The sequence below is a fragment of the Aythya ferina genome, assembly GCF_964211825.1.
Source record: "Aythya ferina genome assembly, chromosome: 2".
Classification (NCBI taxonomy): domain Eukaryota; kingdom Metazoa; phylum Chordata; class Aves; order Anseriformes; family Anatidae; genus Aythya; species Aythya ferina.
The window spans coordinates 14,556,648-14,573,728 of NC_140297.1; the positions used below are offsets into that span (position 1 = coordinate 14,556,648).

At 41.6% G+C, this 17,081-nt stretch overlaps 1 protein-coding gene across 2 annotated transcripts in view; it reads left to right on the plus strand.

Annotated features, from left to right (window-relative positions):
- Positions 1 to 4,650, plus strand: part of CUL2 (cullin 2) — a 48,150-nt gene extending 43,500 nt beyond the window's left edge. For both annotated transcript variants that reach the window (XM_084508993.1, XM_084508992.1), the window contains one exon: positions 4,032 to 4,650. In XM_084508993.1, the coding sequence (XP_084365119.1) occupies positions 4,032 to 4,163 (132 nt within the window). In that variant the 3' untranslated portion in view covers positions 4,164 to 4,650. The remainder of the gene's footprint in view (positions 1 to 4,031) is intronic.
- Positions 4,651 to 17,081: the final 12,431 nt, after the last annotated feature.

Sequence of the window (17,081 nt, forward strand, 5' to 3'; positions counted from 1 at the left end):
TCTTAAGCATGATTTTGAGGAAAATCTTCAGGATAGCTGGATAAAACATCTGACCACAAAACTCCAATGTCAAAACTAATACTTCAGTGAAATTGATGAGAATTCCAATGGAGTCTACTTTGAACCATAGCACTGGGGCACTTACCTGTGATCACTGAGCCCTGTAAATATGTCTTAGCACTAAAGCATTAAGCGTCTCTGTGCTTGCTCTTTCCAGTTGTCTGGTTCTGTGCCTGCAGATGTTGTGTCCTATAGGAATCGTTGCCAGAGCTGTAGGTTCAGTTGAAGACGTTTGAGTATGGATATTCTAGACGTTACATTTCCACAGAAGCACCTAGCCAATTTTGAGCTCTAATTGTAAAGTTGGATTTTGTTCTAATTCATGGCTTATATTTTAAATGTTGTCTGAGTATGTAGACAAGCACCTCTTAATCTTTATTTTTACTAGCAGTACAGTTGTCTAGATTTTTAATATTCTAAAATAATGATCTGTGAACTGTCATAGACTGGCTTAGAAAAAGGTGCTGTTTCTTTCATTTTTCTTCTACTTTTCCATCTGTGATAGTTGCCTGCCTAATTGCATTTCCTATTCCAACCTAACCTTCACTCATACCAGCTAGTCCCTAGTTTTTCTCAACCTTCCAAGTCATTCTTGTGTCTCCCAAGCTTTGCTGAATAACCTCAGAGCAGATTCGTGGGAGAGGAAATAAAGATTCCTGCTTTTCTGGACCATTTTGAATGTGGTGGAGAGGCATTCCATCATTTTGAGGTCTTCTGTATTCTTTATGTCCTGTGGTGAGGGAGAAAACAGTTTACCATAGTTACCAATTATTTTTTATTATTTTCCTAAGCAAAATAAGCAGCTACAGAGAGCTTATAAGTCAGAGCTTTCATATTGACTAGTAACACGAGACATCTGAAAGGTTTTGAATCTTTAAATAAATAGTGTTTGTACGCAAACTCTCTGAAAGCAAGCTTAATTTAAGAAATCTGATTTCGAACATGTAAAAGATGAGGAAGGATAGGCCTTGATTACTTCTCAAAATCTTCGATTATTTGCTCTTCTATTACTTAAATTCATGCAATCGTGATGAAATCCTCTAAGATTTCTATGTTAAAACCAGAAAATGGTAGGCAAGCCCTGTTTTATCTTTGAAAATATATTCCCCCATATTCACAACTTTAAAAAGTTTTCAAAGTGTGCTTTACTTGAAACCCGTTTAAATGGTGGAAGAGAGAACAAACTTGAACAGCTTAGAAACAGAAAAACTACCTTTTCCTTTGTCCAGCTCAGGAGGCAGTATCTAACATGTTTATGCTGCATTTTGCTCGTGCAGTACTCTTGCAGAATAGTACAGTCTATTAACATCAGGAGATTTTTCAAGTTTGTCCAGAAAAGTGAGTATCTTGATAACTAGTCAGCTTAAAAAACAGTACAGAATAAAGTTTGTGCTCCATTTATCTATCACCAGCCACATCAATGTGTATTGTTTTTTTTACCCTAGCTTTTAACTAAATTTATGACATATAAATTTATGAAAATCATGTCCTTATTCATTTAGTCTGTAGTTCCCAGTTTTTAATATTTAATGTTCTAACCCTCCCAGAATATAAATAAAAACTGAAGGCTAGACTTCTAAATAATTCTTATCTATGTTGCAATGTACTGTGGAGACCTGATGTCATCTTAAATGAACAATTGTAGAACTTCAAGCAGTAACGTGAAGCAGTACAAAAATCCATTAGAGTTAATTTTTCGTGATTTTTAGCTGTTTGAATTTGTGCCAATCTTCATGCTTCCTCAGCTAAACTTTAACTAGGACATATGAGCTAGGTTCTTCAAAATCTGTTAGATATCTACGCTGCAGTCTAGGATACAGATGGACTCTTGGGTACTTCAGAAACTGTTGCCAGACTGTAGAGCAAATTGTGGGGAGACAGGTTTTGAGTATTTAGCACTAAAAATGAAAATTTCATGTTAGGTGGAAATTTTACCTAGTTACATCTGCATTGAGCTCAGTAACTTGTTTTGCTTTATATTAAATGAGTAAGCCCAGATTGCTAGGTGGTTTTGGGTTGAACATGCTCAGCTTTCTCAGCAGACTGACCTGTATTGCAAAAAAAAAAAAAAAAAAAAAAACAAACAACAAACCTACTAATACAAAATTCTGTCTTCAGATCTAACTGTCCTGAATAATACATGAAGTATTGGTTATGACAGTGAGTCTGAGTGTAGGGTTGAAATTAGGTGAAATTTGAGCTGATCTAATAGCTTGTTAGCACCAAGTTTCTTCTCATTTGAGCTGCTGTGGAACTTACCAGACCGTTGGCTGCTAGCCCAACAAAACTATCTCTTCTGAGCTTTCTGTTTGTTCTGCTGGGTGATTTTTACCTGGTGAGTTCTGTTGGCTAACAGAGAGCTCCAGCTCCTCACTGGAGCTGGGACAAAGCCAGCCATGAAAAGTTGTAAAGAAAACAGGAAATCCAGCTGAAATAAAAATCACTTTCTTTACAGAACAAACGTGAAACTACAGGCTAAATATATTCTAACACTTGAGTAGTTAGGTCTTTCGTTTCCCTCACTTCCCACTGCCAGGAAGTAGAAAGGAGAAAGTAATAGTAATTTTCTTTTCTATAAGTTGGCTACAAAACTTTAATGTGAAAAACTCTCCAAGTTACATATTCTGTTGCTACACGCCATTTCCTCACTTATCTAGAAGAGAACGCACAGAACTCAAAACTATTAAGAGAGATCTGAAGTTTAGCCAGCAGCTGCTGTTTCTTCTGTAATGCACATATAGATTTGTTTTTATCATAAATATTTTTTTTTATTTTATCTGTTAAAAAGTTCCAGCATAGCCGGATTGAACTTGCCAAATTGTAGGATCTTTAGTGACATAAATAAAGACTCATCTTAATAGTCTCAAATTGTATGGAAAAGGATGTCAGTGCTTCCATTTACCCTGCTTCAGTTGTTCTGGTGCCTTTCAGGGCCAGGTGTGGGCTGGAATTTAGTAGACAAAACACAACAAATCTAGCTCACATCATAATAGGGTGGCAACCGAGACAGCAATGTTGCAGTGTAACTTGACAAAATAAAATAATTTTTTAAAAGTACATGTAAACCTTATTTTGTCTTACAAATTTGATTGCCTAGTGCAATAGAGTCTCTGATGATAGGTTGCATTTTTAATGAATTTAAACTCTTAATAAAGAATAAATAAGCTCTTATTATAAGATCCTAGTCCGACGTTAGGAGAATTTGCTATTTATCTGTATGCATGTCAGTTACTATTTGAAATGTTATAAAGAAAACATAGGATTCACAAAACTTTATTAAATGAAAATGTCCTCTCTATCTGTTCATAATAACAAAGGTGGTGATGCATGAGAGGAAAATTGTGTTCAGGTTTAGAAATAGTTCTGAGAAATCTGGTCAAGTGAAATTTAACCATTTATGATTGTATATTGTGAAAATTAAGATTAACATATTTATTGCGCTGGCATTTATTTTCCCAGTAAGACTTGAAGGCAAGTCCATAAATTCATAAGCCTTTTGGGAGTCCACAAATTAAATATTACAGAACATCACAAGTATATAAATGGAAGTAAAAGATACCTAACCTAGGAAGAGCCAGCATAGATACTGGAAAAGACATAGCTGGTTTTATAATGCTTTCACTTTGCTTAAACTGTACTAACAGTAAGTGAAGAAATGTTAGATCAATTTTAATTTGGATATTTATCCTCACTTGTATCAGAACAAATTAAGCAAGCAAGAGGACTGAAAAAATGTGGTTAATATGCAAACTGAACCAATGAGTTAAGCAGTCTGTTTAAGTCTCTTGACACTACTGTATGGAGATGCTTTGTTTATTGAAATAAATTAACTGTCCTGTATTTATTTAATCTTGTCTTTAAAAGAAATGTAAACTGTTTTTTTTTTTCCTTAAAGTGCTTAGTGAGTTTCCTGTTGCATTTATAACTGTTGTAAATGAAAATAACACGGGAAACTTGTCTTTCTTTTGCAGGTGATTAGCCAATCAAGAGCTAGGTTTAACCCAAGTATCAGCATGATTAAGAAGTGTATTGAAGTTCTGATAGACAAACAGTACATAGAACGAAGCCAGGCCTCTGCAGACGAATACAGTTATGTAGCATGATGTTGCTATCCTGCAGGTATGATTGTAAGGAGATCATTGCTGTCACTGTTTGGTGTGTTCCTGTGGGAAGAGGCAGGCCTGTGCCTCCATAATTGGTCACTTGGCAGCCCCTGTTTTTCTGCTGTTTACAACATCACCAGTGCCATGTCATGAGCGTCAATGAAAATGCCTATAGATATTTCAAGCTCATGTCATTATGACATTTCTTAAAACTTTACTAAAAGAATGAGTGAAGTATTGCTGAAATGTGGAAATTTGGTTGGGTACCATGCTTTTTTTTTCCCCCCTTCCCTTTCACGTTTGCAGTTGATGTTTTTTAATGTATCTTAAGACAAAGTAAAAAAACAACAAAAAAAAACAAAACAACAAAACAACTAAATATTGTAATATGACAGATAACCTAATAATTGTATCTACATTAAAATGTAAAAAAAAAATAAAAAAACGAACATGATACTGCTGCTTGTCAAATAAAAAAATAAAGTTATATGATGTGTCTCTAATTATTGTAAAAATGGATATAGCATTAATCTCTGTAAATAATTCTGAGGCTGGTAAGATTGAAAATAATGTTGTGTTCAGGTTTTGAATAACCTCTGAAGTAGATCTGTTGTAAAGACTGTCATAAGACTTGTATATAAAACTGAGTACCAGGTATGATGTTATGTTTGATATGATTGCAAAAAAAAACAAAACACAAAAAAAACACCTCTGTTTAAGTGCATGTCTTGATTTCAGAGAATCACAGAACCATCTAGGTTGGAAGAGACCTCCAAGATCACCGAGTCCAACCTCTGACCTAACACTAACAAGTCCTCCACTAAACCATATCACTGAGCTCTACATTTAAACATCTTTTAAAGACCTCTGGGGATGGTGACTCAACCACTTCCCTGGGCAGCCCACTCCAATGCCTAACAACCCTTTCAGTAAAGAAGTTCTTCATAATATCCGACCTAAACCTCCCCTGGCACAACTTTAGCCCATTTCCCCTTGTCCTGTCACCAGGCACGTGGGAGAATAGACCAACCCCCACCTCACTACAGCGTCCTTTAAGGTACCTGTAGAGTGCGATGCGGTTGCCCCTGAGCCTTCTCTTTTCCAGGCTGAACAAGCCCAGCTCCCTCAGCCGCTCCTCGTAGGACTTGTTCTCTAGGCCCCTCACCAGCTTCGTCGCCCTTCTCTGGACCCGCTCAAGCACCTCGATATCCTTCTTGTAGCGAGGGGCCCAAAACTGAACACAGTACTCGAGGTGCAGCCTCACCAGAGCCGAGTACAGGGGGACGATCATTTCCCTGGCCCTGCTGGTCACTCTGCTTCTTATACAAGCCAGGATGCCGTTGGCCTTCTTGGCCACCTGAGCACACTGCTGGCTCATATTCAGCCGACTATCAACCATCACTCCCAGGTCCTTCTCTGCCTGGCAGCTCTCCAACCACTCATCTCCCAGCCTGTAGCTCTGCTTGGGGTTATTGCACCCCAGGTGCAGGACCCGGCACTTGGCCTTGTTGAACTTCATGCAGTTGACCTCAGCCCTTTGGTGCAGCCTATCCAGATCCTCCTGCAGAGCCTTCCTACCCTCAAGCAGATCGACACATGCACCTAACTTGGTGTCATCTGCAAACTTACTGAGGGTAACTTGCAAACTTACTGGCCCCAGTACCAAGCCCTGGGGAACGCCACTAGTGACTGGCCTCCAACTGGACTTGACTCCACCACGACTCTTTGGGCCCGGCTATCCAGGCAGTTTCTAACCCAACGAAGCCTATGCCAGTCAAAGCCAAGAGCAGCCAGTTTCTTGAGGAGAATGCTGTGGGAAACGGTCTCAAAGGCCTTACTGAAGTCAAGGTAGACCACATCCACAGCCTTTCCCTTTTCTTGAGATTAGACTAACTTCTTCCATTCTTAGTAAGGCCTACTCTGTTTTGTTAATCCCACTCTGTAGGAATATGTTACAAAAGAAAATCAACAGATGTTTGAGGGAATTTAAGTTGCATCATTCACAAAGAGTTAGGAATGGTTGCTGTAAATATTGAAGGTATAGTTCAGTGGCTTGTGAAACCACACTGTTACTGGGAAAGAATATACCAGACTGGTAACTGAAAAGTGTGTTCTTTCTGTAATGTATTGGGTAGAAACACTACATGGGTAGATGCCCATACTTGTTTCCACATAAGCCCGTAATGCATTTTTCTTGTTTTCCCTCCGAACTCTTATGGTTTTACTTATCTTATGTTTTCCCCTGACTCAATCAGGTTTCTGGTTTGAGTGGGACAAGGAGTCTGTGGGCTATTTCGTGTCCTTTGTTATTCATCAGGGATGGCATGGTGACTGCTCACTATCAGACAAAGAAGGTGTAATTTTTAAAAGTGTTAACTGTACCAATGCAAATAATTAAAGTTTAAGATCATTAAGAGCGTGAACATACTGAATGCTTGCTGCAGAAAAAAGCTTCCTCATGGCTATGCTTTCTGTTAGTCATTGATGAGATCTATATTAACTTCAAATGTTCTATTTTTGCTGATTTTTATTTGGGTGTATATTAATATATGTATTATTTGCGATTTAATTTTTTTTTAGTCCTTTTGATATTTCATCATCTGCTAAAAGTCCGCAGAGCAAGAATTAATTTCAAAGGGAAAAAACCTTAGGAGGAAGCTTTTTTTTTGTTTTCTTTCTTTTTCTAGTTCTTCACTGTATGAATGGCTTGGCTTCTCTCTGCCTCTCAGATTGTTCCTGTTTCTTTTTTCTTAAGTAGCCTCACATTCATATGTCCTCTGGAGAGTATATAGTAAACATCCTGTGGCTAACTAGGGAATGCATCATGACATGGTAAGTTTTTCTTATGCGGATTTTGCTGAAGGCAAATAAAGGGCAGTAAACAATGAATGGCACTAAACACTTCTTCCATATTCATGGCACTTAGATACAGATTTTTGAAATTGGATTTGCCTTAAAGAACTGGTTTTTGATCTTTGTAGTGCAGTAGGTCACTATCCAAAGTGGTAGTTCAGAGTTGTATATGGGTGTTGAAAGACAGCAGACATGCTTATCATGTCTTTAAGTGTAGCAAACAGGAGACACGTTAGCATAGATTTTCACAACAGCAACTTTTAATTTGTTTCAATGTGAAAAAATCTGTCCCTTATAAAAAGTAATTCATTATTACTTATGGGAAAAAAAAAAAAAAAGAAGAAATATTCTATGACACAATAGAAAAAAATCAAAAAATATTTCTTGAACACTGAATCATCAGATCCCTTCTCCGAAAAACAAACAATGGCACCAAAGCTTCTGAAAGCAAATGTATTTTATATTGTAATTTGTGATCTGAGTTGACAGATTTTAAGCTCGTTTCTTCATTAAAGGTTTAATAAAAACTGTATTTAAATTGAATTGCAGTGCCAAAATTGTAAGACTTATGTTTGAAAAAGCTCTACCAAACTTATTTTCAAAATCAGTTCATAAACAAAACAGCCACTTCACTGCTCCAGCCCAAACGTGTAAGGTTTTAGCATTACCTTATCTCTGAATTTTTGCATACCTAAAACATCAAAAGTAGTATTTTGTTTTTTAGATAAGCATGCTGCTGAGTTGAAACTTGTTTAGTGAGTTAAAAACATTCATATATTTCAGCACAATTGGCATCCCCAGACAATGTCTTTCATAATTATACACAAACTCAGTCTTTTCAGTGCCTCTTGGGAAACACAGCCATAGCTGGGAAACGTGTTGAATTCGACTGTATAACTCACACCTTCCCCTTAAGGAAAGAAGTAGTGAAAAACCTCAGCCCTCTGTGGTTGGGTTAGGTTACTGAAGTCATCGTTGGCACACAGTGATGCAGCATATCGTGTAGGGCTGCGGCCTGGCAGCTAAATACGTCTGGAAAGGGTAATTTCATGGGCAATGGGTATTAACACAAGGGCGAGTTATAAGAACAGAAGATGCCTAAAAATGCCATGAATTTTTAACTGACATAGGTGTGGAATTTTTCTTATTTGTTATATGCCTGTTAACATGTATGACCTGCCAGCTCATTGGGATCCACATAGCTGAGTCTGGAAGCATGATACATTGATATATCTCATGTATTTCTGAGATCAAAATGTGTTTTGCCTATAGTACTGGGCATTATTGATAATTCTTATGCAAACTGAAAATATACTTCTATGAGGTTTAAATTTGTCTCTAGATTGATTGGCTTATTCTAGGAAAGAAAAATGTGTGCCGATATTTCATTGTGTTCATATATACAGTGCTGCTGGAGCATGAAAGGTACTTAGATGGGCATAACAGGAGAAACAGTTTTCAAACCTGATAGTTTTCTTTACTGAACATATACTTTGTAAGAAGTCATTTACTGAGTACATTGCTTTTCCAAATTAGGAGCAGAGCAGAGATCAGTCAATGGAGAAATGCAATTTATAAACTGATATTTTGCAGCTATGCTTCAAAATCCATTTCTTACCCTTAAGAGCAATCCTTACAGCATGGTATTGGTTCATGAGTATCCTGGGGCAAATATGTTAGGACTGTCCGTGCTTTGCAAATGTGATAATTACCTACAGTCAATTAATCTATGGTATAACAACTCATGAAAACACATTCTCCTGAAGCAATTGTCTTTGAACTGAGTATTTGGTTTTATAATTTGGTCTTATAATTAACAAATTGGAAGTTATCCTGCACTTTCAAGCTGATAACAAAACAGAGAGTTTGTGTGTTGCTAGGCAAAAGAAGAGGAAGCATCAAAACATTGTTTGGGTATAATAATTTTAAAACAGTGCAAGACTTTGCTAAACACAAGTATGTGTTTATGGTTTTAAAGAGGTGAAGAAATATGACAATAGAAGTCAGCAGGCGCATGTAACATAGAGATTCATTTCTTACTGTCTGCTTCATGGAACTCACACTTGCATCAACAGGAAGAAAACAACAGCCAGCTAAAGGAAAGAGGTAGATGAGGAGGCTGTCCAGTTGGACTTGCTTTTTACTATTATCAAGGAAAAACTTTACACTTTAACCACCAGTGAAGTAGAATCTAATGAATTTGCCATATATAAACCCTTTAATGGCCTAGCCAGAAATACCTTCTGGTATTTTACATTCAGGAGGGCTATACTTATCTCTGTGCCCTTCCTTCCACTCCTCCATTGAGATAAATAAAATAATACACTGGTGTTTCCATAAATATTTCTCCCCCTTATCTTCTCTGTTGTATTGTTACGTAGCAGGAGCAGAAAATTGTGTGTTTTGAGACTACAGAAAGTAAAGTAAGATGGATGAAAGGCTGCCTAATGTCTGCATAGCCAAGGGATCAATTCTTTCAGTCTGACTCTTATCCAACCACACTTTTGATGTATTAGTGTTTACAGGAGCAATGGATACATACGGAGACTTGGACATGTTTTCATCTGAAAGAGGCCTTGTTCTTAGCCCAATCATTGAACAGGTAAACACTGTAATTATAACCTTTAGGTGGAAGCTGGTTGTTCTGATGTGTGTTAAAACTAATTTTTTCAGCAGCTGTGAACAGTGGCACTGTATTCACCAACAATTATTAACGAGGAGTGATCTGAGGACTGTTTTGAAGTGTGGCAGATTGCTGTTGCCTGTCTTCCAGTGTTAGTTATATCATCTATAACTTCCTAAGTAGGTAGGATAAGAACTCTCAGGTAGTTTTCATATTATGTTTCAGTTTCAGTTGAGTTCATCTGTTTTCCTTTCTTCTTTCCATCCATGAACCTCACCTGTAGCCTCATCTCAAAGCTTCCAGGTGAGGTTCTCTCTCTCCTTGCCCAGGTGGGTGTCTGCTGCCACATGTTTTAGTGTACTGGTAATGATGTACGTAAGCCACAAATGGAAGGGAATAGATGTACACCCACAAAGCATGTGCTGCTTAAAATCTGAGTCATAGCTGTGAATCAGAAACGTGCCCATTGCAGCTGCTGAAAGAGATTTAGAAAGTGTATCATTCCTGTTGAGAACAACGGTAGTCTTAACCTTCCATCTGCATAAAAGCAGACTGTAGCCTTAAAAAATCTTTACCATTAAGAAGACCCCACAAATCCATCCACTTTTGAATAAAGTAATTGAGAAATTACACAAGCTGCTCATCACCCCGCTTTCCTCAAGACCTTGCTTGTTTTGGATGTCCTCCCTCTTTCAGAGCACTACGTACTTAATTTAAGAGGTGCGTATTTTAAAATACACATACGCAGTTTGACAGATAGGACAGAGGAGGAGCAGGGTACGTGTCCCTGAGCGAGACTGGTGTTTACTGAAGTGGGCAGGGGCAAGTGGGGACATGAATTCCGGCCCCAAATGACAGAGCCTGGCAGTCAGGGCAAAGAAGTGTGGGCTTTTGCATGTGGACTGACAGACCCTCTTTATTCTTTCCCACACCCAGGCACAACCTTTGAAATGCAGACTTGACAGGCAGAGCTGGAATATCTACTTCCCTTCCTGGGGCAGCTCCTGCGAGTGCGAGGCCTGCCTGCCCCAACAGGCCCGGCTCTGCCGGCTGGCTCCGAGGGGCACGGCGCACCTCAGAGCCGGGCGCTGCTCGGGCGGCCTGCCTGGCTGCTACGGGCTCGCAGGTGGCAAAGGAGGCGTCACCCGTGTGGGCTTAATTCTGAGATAGGGACAGAGGCCATAAACTGCCTATAAAAACGCCGAGAAGCGGAGAAATGCTCTATGACTACATAGCCCCTAGCGGCATCTACCACATGTTTCTGCACGGCGTCACGGTGCGGCTCCGTTGCACAAGTTTGAGCAGATCAAACTTATTTTATTCGTCTCACACTTCATTAGCAGTTTCCATTGGATAAAGTTTTTCGTAGTTTACCTTTGATGTATCAGAGGAAGCAACAGGTTGTGTGGGTCACCTGCACTGACAAAGATGAAAATAGGGCTGGTAGAACAGCAGCTTCATGCACGGGTTTGCTTTTGCCCTTTCTGATCGGTTCATAAATCCTTGTGTAAAATAAAATGGTTTTTATGCGATGTATAATTCAGATTTCCTGCTGACAGAACCTCTGGGTTTTTTATCTTCCAGAATTTCCTTCCACATTGTCTAACCCGGGTGTTGTGCTGGTCCACGTCTGTAATGCTGGGCTTGGCAGAGCTCCAGATGCGGCAAAACTGTTCCTCTGCAGGGCCTGCTCCTGCTGTGGTGGGCACCTTCTCACTGTGTGGAGCTCTTCTCTCTTGCTGTACTCTCTTAGATTTTGCTGCCTCACTAAGGTGTTTTGTACATGGCATTTACGCATAGTGCCTTACATTTATTATTTTTTTTTAATCAATATGTCAGTTTTCTACTCCTCTGTCTGTTTTTGTAGCAAGCAGTTTGGCCTAGCATTCCGCACAGGGTGATTTTGTTACTGTCCTACTCTATGCAATACTAAAACAGGATTTATTCGTGTGTTCATCACTGGTAATTTCTGATAGACCACTGCTTTGTACATTGATTATGAAACTGAAAAATCAGTTTAGATCCTGCCTGTGCAGGCCAGTGTTGGTTCTACTCCTACAGAGCATTGCAGGCCATCAATTAGTCCTCCACGTGCTACAGTGATATAGTGAAGTAATTCCTTGTTGGGAATGCCATCTTTGGGGTTGTTTTGTTCATTTTTGTGTCTCTAAAATGTTCTTTGATAAAAATGCTTGTGAAAACCTGCACTAAGCTATATACTGGGTGGAGTACAGGCAAGACAAAGGCAAGCTGAACTGATGTCTGTACTGATGGAGGAAGCAACAGCTGTTACGTTCAATAACAACTGCACTAAAATCACCGATTGTGAGAGAAGCTACAGCATCGAAGGAAGGCATCTTTCTGTTGCCTTGCTTTCACATAATAGGATCATTAACTTCTTCATTCAACAGTCTTTGGCTGATTGGGAAAATTGGGGGAAGAAGGCAGAAAGCTGTCAAGCCTGCTTGGGGCAGTTTCCATCAGCAGGCTGTTCTCATCTTTCCCAAATCCGCAGGTAAAATGTAATTTGCCTGCTAGCTCTGCAGCAGCATTACTCTGGATTAGAGTGTGGAAACTTGGGTGCTTTCCTCAAACTGTATTCTTACAGGGGAATCTCTGCTTTCGTGAGAACGTTTCCAGCCCCAGAGACTGTGGAGAGAGCAGTGTGAAAACACATTCCTTTGAAAAGGTCAAATATTGGGAGGCAAGTGCAAAGAAATTAAAACAGAGTGCTTCCCTCTGTTAACAGGGAGGTGGCTTGGGTGCACGCTGACAGTGCTGCAGCAGATCTGCTGCAGCCCTGTGCCAGCAGAGGTTGCTGTGTCAGAGGGGCTGGGTGCGGGGAGGCAGCAGCATCGCTGCCCTCAGGACAGCCTCTGCTTGCTCCTGGCTGCTCCTGAGCCCCCTTCCACAGCAGCAGGCATTGGGAGTATGCTGGAGGAGAGGGCATGCACTCTACTGTGGAGTCAGTATTTGGGGGATATTTGGCAAGTCTGTGCAGTCCAGCAAGGAGAATGGGAGAGCTTAGAGGGTGTGGGAAATAAGGATACAGGGAGAAATAAATTTGTGCAGAGACGCTTGGGAGCTGGGAAGAGAGTGCCACTGCCATCTCATGGTTTTGTGGGTGGAGATGTGGACTGAAAATTGAGACCCTACTGGGATGTATTTCTGCTGAGATAGGAAGCTGCAACCATTTAGCAAATTCAGGGAAGATGCTTTGCATCCCAATCAAATGCCTTCTCCAAGCAAGGATACCACAGGCTGCAGAATACCTCACTTTTCTGCTGGAATGCTGGGTGGAGACGAGCATCATTCTCATATGATGAGGAGGCTTGGGGAGCACTGCAGCTTGTGAAAGAAATTGATCCTTCCCTTGAAAAGGCAAAGAGGTACAAAACCTGGGAAGCAAGATAGATGTGTGTCTCAGGTTTAACTGGCAAGGATTTGGTAGCAGAGGGCTGCAGGGATGGCCTCTGTGAACAGAGCCCAGCAGCTACCCATGTCAGATCAGAACCAGCTCCAGCCAACTCCAAAAGGGACCCGCTGCTGGCCAGAGCTGAGCCGTGAGTGATGCTGCCTGGGCCTCTGGGAGAGCAGGTTGAAGAAAGCAAGAAAAAAGAAAGAGAGCAAGGAGTGAGAGCTAGCCCCACAGGTTCCAAGGTCAGTGCAGCAGGAGGGCAGGAGGTGCTCCAGGCATGCAGCACAAGTTCCCCTGAGGCCTGCGGAGAGGCCCCTGGTGGAGCAGGCTGTCCCCCTGCAGCCCATGGGTCCCACATGGAGCAGATCTCCACACTGCAGCCCATGGAGGAGCCCCCAGTGGAGCAGGTGGATGTGGCCTGGAGGAGGCTGCGGCCCATGGAGAGCCCCCACAGGAGCAGGGGTTCTCGGGGGAGCTGCTGCCCACCCATGGGGGACCCATGCTGGAGCAGTTTGCTCCTGGGGGATGGACCCCGTGGTATGGAGCCGTGTGGGAGCAGTTCCTGAAGAGCTGCAGCTTTTGGGCAGCCCCTGCAGGCTCAGCTTGGGATGGACGGCATCCCATGGGAGGGACCCCGCATGGAGAAGGGGCAGAGAGGGACCAAGAAGGAGCAGTGGGGGATGAGGCGTTAGGGACTGACCACAGCCCCATTCCCTATTTCTTGTGGTGCTCAGGGGGAGGAGAGTGAAGCAGGTAGAGGGTGAAACCACCACAGTGTGAAGCTATTCATGGCCAAATCACTGTTAAAGAATCACAGACTGGCTGAGGCTGGCAGGGAGCTCTGGGCCCAGCAGACCCAACCCCTGCTCACGCAAGACCACCTAGAGCAGGGAGCCCAGGGCCATGGCCAGGCGGCTTCTGAAAATCCCCAAGGAGGAGACTCCACTGCCTCTCTGGGCAGCCTGTGTCAGTGCTCCATCACCCCCACAGCACAGAAGGGCTTCTGGTGTTCAGACGGAGCCTCCTGTGGGCCGCTTTGTGTCCATCGCGTCTTGTCCTGGCACTGAGCACCACAAAAACGAGCCTGGCTCCATCCTGTTTGCAGCCTCCCTTTGGGTGTTTATAGACATTGACAAGATCCCCCAGAGCCCTCTCTTCTCCAGGCTGAGCAGTCCCAGCTCCTTCAGCCTCTCCTCACAGGAGAGGTGCTCCAGTCCCTTCAGCATTGCAGTGCCCTGTTGGACTCCTTCCATGTCTCTCTTGTACTGGGGGGGGGGGGGGTGGACAGAACTGGAAACAGTACTCCAGATGTGGCCTCACCAATATTGAATAAAGGGGAAGGATCACCCCTTCATGGTAGAAGGGCTCTAGAAGTGTGGACAAAAACAGTTTGGGGATGCAGCAGTGTATGAAATAAAGAAATATACAGACAGAGCTGACAGTACAGAAATACTGGCGTTTTTGTGTGTGGTGCATCAGTTTTGCCTAGAGCAGGAAAAAAAAAAAAAAAAACTACAAGCTGGGCAGTTAGTAAGCTTATACGGGCAACAAATGAGACACTCGGTGTCTGATTCCACACACACAGCTTGCTGATATCCTCCCTAAGTTCCTCAGCCCCAAACCTCTTTCCTTTGATTTTGTGTGGAGTATGTGATGCTATGAGTTTTTGGAGCCTTGTTGAAAATAAAGGGCTCCTCAGCTAGGGGTGATGCATGGGAGTGGAATTTGAGATCTGAACTTGATTTTGGGAACAAGCTGGTAATAGTGAAACCAATGAGAGATCCAGGTGCAGGTATCAAGTTTTCTTTCCAAATTTCTTGAAATGGGTCAGCAGTGTTGTGTGTGAATCCCCTGTGTGTATTGAGAGGAGTGGGCTGGAGAAAATGGGAGAAGCCCTGAAGCAGTGGAGCTGACCGGGAATGGAGCCAGGGACCTGCACCTGTGGTCCCATTCGAAACGAGCTGCAGTGAATCACTGTGGGGGGAGGAAGATGTGACAGCAGAAAATGGATGTAATAAATCCTGTCATTAGGAGGCTGGTACTGCACTGCTTAATGCTTCCTGATTGTTTTGAAGTTCCTGTCTGAATGTTGTTTGCTATTTTGTAATGTCTTTATGGTTTGGATGTTGCTTGTTTGTTTTCCAATTTTGTAGCAGAAGAAACTCTTAAAGAAAGCAAACTATAGATGTTGCCTTCCCATAATGAATTTGAAATATTTAAGTTTTCTGATTATCAGTTGTCCTAAAGACTTTAACCAGTCGTGTTACAGAATATCATTTTTTTATAGAACCACCTGCATTTTCAGCACACTGGAGCTGAAACAGCTTTCAGCATTTTGTATGTCAGCATGGTATAAAGATACCAATATCAAAATCAACTTGGCAATGAGGTTTCTGCTTGTGATCAGGAGTGAGGGAACCGAGTGGAGTTAGGCAATGTGCACCTCTGGTGGCAGCGAGCCTTTTGTGAGTTAAGCTGGGGCCTCATTATTCAACCTTCAGGTAGAGCATCGGCTGTGTTTTGTGAATTTCTTTAGTTTTGTTTTGTGTTTGCCACAGAGAAGAAGTATTACTTTAATGTTTTCTGATAATATCTGAGTTGAAAAATACATTAATCCTTGAGATCTGAAAATAAGAAAATAAGAGTTACAAGTTTTGAAATTAATTAAATATAAAATACATTTAGTCGAGATGCTTTTTTTTTTTTCAAATTTAATAAAACAAAACCCCTATCTACTGCTGTTTCCTCAGAACATTCAAGAGCATCGTCCAACTACAGTAAAGATCAGATATTGCTGAGAAGTTCTGGAGATGCCTGTGGTCAGGTAATGAGGCTTTTTTTAGGGAACAGTGATTACGTCAGAACAAAAACTAGTTGCAGCTTTTAATTGTGAATAGACCTTATTTTTAAAATTTTCATTTTTAATTGGATTTTTGAGTACATCACTATTTTTGTGGATAAATGAGATGCAATACCTGGAGTCTATTTTGCCCACTGAGTGAGGTTAAGAACACACACATTCACTCACCTTCCCTGAAAAACAGTTTTAAAAAAGATGTTATATATATGAATGCTAAGTACAGTAAAATGCCTGCAACATGATGCTGTAAGCTGAGCAGGAAATATTTTATACCCCACCTGTGGAAGCACGTCTGCTGTGCTGAGAGGAGTTTAAGAGTTCAGAAGGGGAACCATGAGGGATCCTCGTTTGGTGGTTGCTCACACAGGGGTAGAGAAGCCTGGGTGCACACTTTGGCTCCCAGGTGACCGGTTTTGTCCCACTTTCGACAACCATTGAAGAAATCCAGGAATCCATTGTGGAACAAAGCTGTCACAGCAGGGTGGATCTGAAGTGGGGTGGATTGCAGTGCTGTGGATTTTAAGAAACATGGAGAGATGTGGGAGCAGAAACCAAGGCTTGCCCCAGGTAGCTGAGCAGTGAGGGTGAGCTCTGGGTCTGTCCAGGTGGAGCCCTGGCTTCCTCCATGCTCAGCAGCATGGCCTCACTAACAGGAGCAGGGAGGAGCAAATTAACCTGTGCTTGGTGACTGGTGTGCCCCTAGGGGGCTGATTTGAATTACCTGGGGCTCAGTGTAGGGAACCGAGCCTGGGTCTTCTGTTTCCTGGCCATATGCAGTAGCCACCAGGCTATCAAATACAAGGGGTAGGTGAGAAGGCTGCTCTGTTTCAGAAGGAAGTATCTGCCGTTCAGATCTCTCAGTGTGAAAATTCGGGATGACATCTTTTTGTCACTCTTGGATTTAGCCTGATAATATGGCACCATATTTTAATTTTGAATACATCCTGACCTAATAAAACCAATCCCCATCTCTATGAGAAGCAGAGATATTATTTATTTTCCTGATAACATGCAACAAAGGTCTTGAAGAATTTTTTGCAGGCAACCCCACTGGTGGATTAGTGCCCTAATTCAGAGTGTGCAAAATACCAACCCTAGACAGAGATAAACTACAAAGTGGAGATTTTGACAATGCTAAATATAGTGAAAGCACCAGGGGGAAAA